The following is a 6958-nucleotide window of genomic DNA, read 5'->3' as shown; positions in this document are numbered from 1 at the left end:
GCCCCTGCCGATGAATTCATCGAGTCTCGTCGACGCCACGATAATGCCGATGTCCTCGTTGACCGACAGGAGATGGGAGAATATGCTGCCATATGCTGTAAATCAGAATTTTAATAATAAATAAACCGCGCAACCGATGCGTGTTGCCAAGCATAGTAGGGACACTGGTTTTGGAGCAGGAGGACGTGAAAATTATATTTACCGAGGATAGGACAAGAGGACAATTATCGTCAACTATCAAGAAAACGATATATCGTCGTTATATTTTTGTGGCGGATCGGTATCAACAGGGCGCCGACAGGTCGAGGCATCAACGCGGCGCAACACCTCCCGGGCGATCCGCGGGTACCAACCGCCAACGCCAGAGGGCTACGACGAGTCTGTCTATCTCGCTAGCGGTCGAATATACGGGCGAATGATACAAATACCGCACCTAACGAGACTCCCTCTACGTCTATGGCAGAGACTACCGGGCATAGCCTTACCGATGAGTTCACCGGTAGTCCCGGGACGAAACGCAAAAACTCTCATTTCATCCGCCACATTTTGTATATCCTGTACGATTTTCAGATACGTTTTTAATACGTTGTTACGTATTTACCTCTAGCATAGCATCGTTGTCCCACAAGGCATGATGGTGTCCACTGCTTCTAGCGCGTCTATGTGTGTGTGCTAAAGGCGGAGGCTGAGCTGGCAGTCGTATGGGTCCCAAACCACCGATCGGAGCCGGTCTATAAGCAGGACTTTCGAGTTTGTCCTTGGACAACTCGTGAAGATTTGGCAGCGAGCCCATGATCGCGATATCTCGTCCGTTTTTTCACTTTACTCCGTTCGATTTATCTCTTTAAAATCGCATCGACACGTTTTCGATTCTCTAGAGAATCATTGCCAAGGAAACACGCGACCGTTACCATCGTTGGAATTCCTTTTTTGCTCTTCCGCCTTCCATTTGTTCACCCGCTGGTTACCTGCACCTGAAACGATAGAAAATCTCGTTGAGTAACAGTGGCTGCAAAAGGTATTCGCACACCGTTCTATCTGCCACAGCAAGAACATATCAAGTTTCGTATCATTCAGTAGTACGTACGTTTGTACGACTAGGAAAATTTGCAACTGTAGAACTGTAGAAACCTACAGACCTTGATAAAATGGCACTGAATTGGAAATTAAGGGTATGTGGAAACTTGCCTTCTAGCAACTGGTATGTCGGGTATGTCGGGATTTGAACGAAAGTATTCGAACGTTCAGCCAATTTATCTTACGAACGCATTATGCGTGTTGTACGAAACTGTATATGGTAAGAGAAATTGCAAAGAAATAGTAAATCGTAGGTCGATTAAGTTTCGCTCTTACGTTAAACTTGATATTATTATTTCATAAATTCAGAATAATTCGCATGACAAATTAATCACGATGAAATTGTCTTTCGTTACGTTATGATATCTTCGAAGACTTTAATTCTGTCGTTTTACGAATGAAGCGCTTTACGACCAGGCAAAATGCAGTCACAAAGGTATTTGAATATTATCAGCATATTATCTACGAAACATATCATATACGAAACCCTTTAAAATTGTATCAGTAGCGTAATGGGACACGATTATCACGGTTGTACGGGTGAAATATAAAACCAACTGGAACACGTACGTAGAAAATACAAAACAACTTGTTAATACATATCTGATAGAAAAGAAAATAGTACAGATAGCGTAAGTCGCCCCAAACGCGCAATAGGCTTGACAATACGATCAACTCTAGCAAATACCACAAAGTATATACTTTTATGCGCAAAGTATACGAATTTCACGATGTTTCGTGTAAAATACACGGTATATTCGTAAGAAATTGAAGCAAGATGAAACGAGATGAAGCGAGATGAATCGAGATGAAGTAAGATGAAACAAGATGAAACAAGATGGAGCGAGATGAAACAAGATGAAACAAGATGGAGCGAGATGAAACAAGGCGGAAAGAGATAAAATAAAACAGAGGTCGTGAAATTACACACATACCTCTCCTAAAATAAGAAACGACAAGTTAGTTAGCTGAAATTTCATGAAGTGTCCGAGTATTAATACGATTTACTATATATTAAAAGGTATTCTTTAAAAGACATATTTGTTTTAAATAATTCGATTAGATTTTTGGTTAAGAGAATCAATATACGTCTTAATGTCGTACAGGTCGGTGCAGATGTTCGTTTATAAAACGATCAGTCGTTTCACGTTTCTCGTTTTATGGCGATACACTGCGGGATTTTGCATGATTTATCTGGCAATTCTTGGAGTGCAGACTCGTCAATTATGTAAGGGATGGGAAGAGAACAGAGAGACGAGGCAAAGACGAAACGAACGGAGATAGAAATGCCGTAGCTGCTAACGGAACCTTGAACGAGAACTTACAACGAAGGAACTGTTGGTATAATGAGCGTATCCGCGTTGACCTTGATATATCGGTCTGTGGAAGGATTTCGACGAATCGTGATGACGCGTCGATCGATGGATCGTTAGATCAAAAATGCAAAACAATGTAAATTACGTGGTTCGATAAATCTGTTTTCTGTGCGTTTAAGTACGTACAACAGTGGCATATATATTTTGTTTAACAAGCGACGAATCGAACAGTAAATTATTTTGGATCTCGACGTCAACGAAGGATTTGAACGAGATATGTTTCTACATATCTACCTTTTAAGGAGCGTGCAATGTATGATTATTCATCTGGCAGGTAAGTTACAAAATATTGTTATCAGCAAACGTTACTTTTACGTTACATTACAATTACTATTAGCAAAATAATCATTGCAGATAGTAACAGATAAGTTCTTCGTAGGTTGGTATCAAGCACGTTTAAAAAGTTATGTTTTCATCGTCGCGACACAGCAAGGAACAACATCGTTATATTCGCCGTAGGAAGTGACGCTTCGGAAGCTACAGAAATATTGGAACGGTGAATTATCCACTGTACCGTGTATCGATAAGTAGAGTCCGCGCGTTTGTTCATTTATGGAAAATATAAAACTGTAAAAACGTACGGAATGCATATAACACGTAAGAATATATAAAATACCCGAAGTAAAGCAGCGATCGTGGTAATATTTAAATGGAAAGTAAAATATTAGAAAAAGGCTGTATATAAATTTTACCTTTTTTAGCTACGTTCATAGAAGTATCAAATCGCATAAAAGTCTGCAGTCTATCGATTAGACCTGATTTACACGTATAGTGGAACCAACCGTTTGCTTAAAAAAATAAAAATTCGATATTTTCGCCGGATACATATTGCCATTTTTATTCGAATAAACAAACGAATATAACGATCAAGTGTAATCGCTAGTTTTGTCATTTTCTTTGTACTGTATATACGACGCGTTTGTCGTACAGTACCGACTATCCAACTGTCGTTCAGTACCAAACAATCGGATCAGCGCAAACGAAATATGTTTTTTCATCTGTAAGTTGGATCAGTTTGCAACAGAAGTTAAATGAGAAGACGTTTGTTCTACTTTTTCAGAAAGACATCCGAAATTTCAAAGCAGGAAAAAGGAAAATGGTGATGAGATGCGGCCTTGAAGCTGCTTCTCGAAAATAAAATGGGCCAGAGACGAGCCGCTGAGGCTACCGATGTTACAAAAACGCGAAGGCCGAGCACACGTTCAATGCACAGACCAAGAAGATATTATTTATTTTACTCGTGATGTACGTGAAAGTCTAATTTGAACAGGGATGCGTCTTCTGACATCCGAGTGATTTTTTTTAACTTTATTAATCATTTGGACCGAAAAATCTACCAATGAAATAATTAGTCGGTCCTGAACGACAATTTTTCCTACAAATCGCAACATTTCTATCCTTGAAAATGACCAATTGTTGTCGTTGAATTTCAGGAAATTAACTTCGCTCTCTGTATCGAGTTCCATTCGTCCAGAAACTCGTTCTCCGAATTTTGATTTCTGCCGACTCCGCTCCAAGATACGAGGGAAAAGCTTACAGCCATCGATACCTCGCAACTCTGCCCTGTGTTAAATTTCGTATCATTCGATAATACCTTCGTATGGCTGTGAAAATTTCGTACAATGAAAACGGGGAAAAAGAAGGAAGGGAAGAAATTGAAAAAATCATGCAACGCTTACTTTTCCACGGACGTGTTGCTCCATCGACCAGCGTTCGCCATGGTCCTTCACCTACAAACCGATTAGCAGTTGGACCACCGTCAAACTCATGCTCGATCCTCGAACCACCGTACAATTGCTAATACGAAACACCAACTATCAATATTTTTCCACTATAAAACCAGAAAACCAGTCCGTAAACCAACTCGTCTCCTTCCAACACATATACTTTGATCGTCCGCTTGATTTTCTCCATAAAAATGTTTTATCGAATATCCAGTTGTCGCGGGTTTTCACTTCACTCTTCAAACCGAGTAGACGATTAATTTTTAGAATTTAAACTGAAATGTTTCGAGGACACGTATTCGAGTTTATCGGAAATCGGCTGAGATTATTTTCAATATCGTTTGCTCGATGCCACGATTCTTTTAGTATACTTTATCGGATCGACGTTATATTAATTGTTGCAATTCGTTATCTTTTTCAGCAACGCTGCGTAAGAAATCCAATCTCCACGAAAACTGGTTCAAACCGTAGCGATTAGTTTTTAAAGGAACGGTCTGTGGTCTACTCGAATTCTTGAAATCATCTTATCGTTACAACGATTTCGAATTTTTATCCTCCACTTTTAACCAACACGATCAGAAATCCTCGATCGCTCTTCCAATGGGCCCTTGGAACGAGACAAATTTTGTTAAGTATATTCTCAATTTCGCGCAATCTTCAAATTTTTCGAAATTTGATTTCGAAGACATTACGTCGAATATTCTTTCGTATATTAATTTGAATAATTTCAAACACTTCAAGTACGATCTTTATCTCTCCAATGGAATCCTGAAAATGAAATTCTACCGTATTTTAAATATCTCGAACGGACGTTTCATTTTGGTGCAAATTGGTCGAGATGATCGCGAATATCGTTTAAAGGAGCAATTTATGGCGTACTCGGTTCTTTAAATCATCCACGTCGCAGCAATGATTTTTACCGTTTGATTCGAGCAATTCGGAATAGACGATGCCCCGCGTTTCTAAACGGAGCGTTCCAACGACAAGAATTTCGATCTCATCTTTGGATTAATTTAAAATCCATCTGTTTCGAAGAAATTTTTAATTGGAATATTTCGATTGGAATATTTTTTAAAGTCGAAAGTTAAAATCGAAATTCGTTCGAACGGAGCTTGCTTGGTCGAGTTACAGCGATGCTTATTTTCTACTTTTAACGAACGCGAGTAAGAAATTTTGCAACATCCATCCGATACAGATTGCTAGGAATAATTTTTTAAAGGAGAAAAATTCCGATATATTTTATGGGATATTCTCTTCTCATCGTTCACCATGTATTTATATCACTTCCGTTGTGTATCGCAGCGATGATCGATAACCACATTAACGCGAGAAACCGCAACATCGAGTGAACGCAAACCAGGCAAATCGTTAGGAAAATCTGATACTATTCGCACATTAATTGAATTAACACTGTCAAGCGTTAAACTTCTCCACGATCTTCGATTTTCCCTCGAATCGTCCACGCTGTAACGACCACGTCTATTTTATAATATTTCTTTTTAGCGACACGATGCACATTCGAGTATCGTCGTTCAAATCGCTTTATCGGATCCACCTTATAACGATAATTTGTCTCTTTTATTATTCTCCAAGTATCTCCAAGTCACTTTGTTACGTTCATCTTACAACAATCTTTATAAATCTATTCCATTCTCCAATTAAATATTCGAATAAGAGAAATTCCGACGTAATTTTAGTTTCATAAATACGTGTTTAATTTTGGTAAGAATTGGTTGAAATTACTTTAAACATCGTTACGAACCAACCAGCTTCTCGCGTATTCCATTTCTTTAAATCGTCGCTGCTTCGTACGCGCAATAACAATTTTCATTTTTCGTTTAAGAAATCCTCTAATAAATCACGTTTCAAACGGAGTATTCCGAATTCTCGACAAAACGATCTTCGAACGAGAACTAATCAAATTTTTGACTATGCGTTCGATGCTGTTGGAAATTATTTAAAATTATTTTTTACTAATTCAGATTAATTTAAATAGAGGTAGTTCGCGGTATACAACTATCAACCTATCGTATCCAGCATATTCGAATTTTTTCAATAACGCTAAATCAGATCGTCGGTTACGCTTCGAACGAATACCTTCGAATAATCTTCGAATTTCACGAGGAAGATTCTTTTAACTTTTAATCGGCTCTCCGAATTACTTGATTTAATTAATCAATCAATTAATTCACCGTTATACGGAATATCGTGGAAGGTGGTTTACGAACAATTAACAATTTTCTTTTACCATTCGTGCTTAACCGAAACGATAAGAAATCCTCGTTCACTGTTCCCGGAATTTTCCAATTACATAAACTTTCCAGTACTTTGCTGAACACGTATTTCACTGCGGCGCAGATTAATCCACGTTCCTTGGAATATTAATTCGAACGATCGAAATTAATCGAAATAATTCAAACGAAGAAAATAATTTCTGGTGTACCTGATTCCTTTAACGTGTCACTTTACTATATCCACGTTACAACGATTCTCATTGTCCATGTAACACCAAAGAAGAGATACTCTACTATCGCGTTTCCGATAGCGTGCTTCTCAAGACGAATAATCTTCCAATGAGAACGTAATTCCCATCTATCGTTGTATCTCTAATTTTTCTTCACACTCGATTACCTATTTTTAATTTTAACGAACGTTAATTTACTCTTATATCCGATATTATTAAAGATACTACTAGTTTGCGGTGTGCCGAGGTCGCGCGAAGGGGTTGCAGTATTATTCGTCCAGGGAAAGTAAAACACGGAGCGCGACTCACCCCTCGGC

At 38.5% G+C, this 6958-nt stretch overlaps 2 protein-coding genes and 1 long non-coding RNA gene across 4 annotated transcripts in view; all 3 read right to left on the bottom strand.

The window, feature by feature from the left end:
* Positions 1-813, bottom strand: part of LOC100744838 (protein unc-93 homolog A) — a 4012-nt gene extending 3199 nt beyond the window's left edge. The window contains exons 1-2 of the mRNA XM_033324760.1: positions 602-813; positions 1-95 (exon numbers count right to left, since the gene is read on the bottom strand). Coding sequence (XP_033180651.1) covers positions 1-95; positions 602-793 — 287 coding nt within the window. The 5' untranslated portion in view covers positions 794-813. The remainder of the gene's footprint in view (positions 96-601) is intronic.
* Positions 814-3375: 2562 nt separating this feature from the next.
* LOC117152551 lies at positions 3376-4450 on the bottom strand. Its single transcript, XM_033324758.1, has 2 exons — positions 4133-4450; positions 3376-4016 (listed from the first exon to the last, which is right to left on the bottom strand). Exons 1-2 carry the CDS (start codon positions 4171-4173, stop codon positions 3683-3685), a joined length of 375 nt encoding a protein of 124 aa, XP_033180649.1. The 5' UTR covers positions 4174-4450; the 3' UTR covers positions 3376-3682.
* A 144-nt stretch (positions 4451-4594) lies between these two features.
* Positions 4595-6958, bottom strand: part of LOC112214058 — a 2954-nt gene continuing 590 nt past the window's right edge. Inside the window, exons 1-2 of one of the 2 annotated variants that reach the window (XR_004462939.1) lie at positions 6621-6950; positions 4595-4784 (exon numbers count right to left, since the gene is read on the bottom strand). This is a non-coding gene — a long non-coding RNA (uncharacterized LOC112214058). Of the gene's footprint in view, positions 4785-6620; positions 6951-6958 lie in introns of those variants that run through there. The other variant, XR_002947979.2, reaches the window with a different exon arrangement.

Source organism: Bombus impatiens, unplaced genomic scaffold (assembly GCF_000188095.3).
Source record: "Bombus impatiens unplaced genomic scaffold, BIMP_2.2 scf_0064, whole genome shotgun sequence".
NCBI classification, from domain to species: domain Eukaryota; kingdom Metazoa; phylum Arthropoda; class Insecta; order Hymenoptera; family Apidae; genus Bombus; species Bombus impatiens.
The sequence above is the reverse complement of the archived record's forward strand: the minus strand, read 5'-3'. Positions and strand labels throughout refer to the sequence as shown.

What these genes read in the sequence shown, in the direction of transcription:
- LOC117152551 (XM_033324758.1), bottom strand. Translation starts at nt 4,173, where the DNA reads ATGGCGAACGCTGGTCGATGGAGCAACACGTCCGTGGAAAA. An exon ending in AGCAACACGTCCGTGGAAAA is followed by an intron (nt 4,017 to 4,132) that starts GTAAGCGTTGCA and finishes AATTTAACACAG; the next exon opens with GGCAGAGTTGCGAGGTATCG.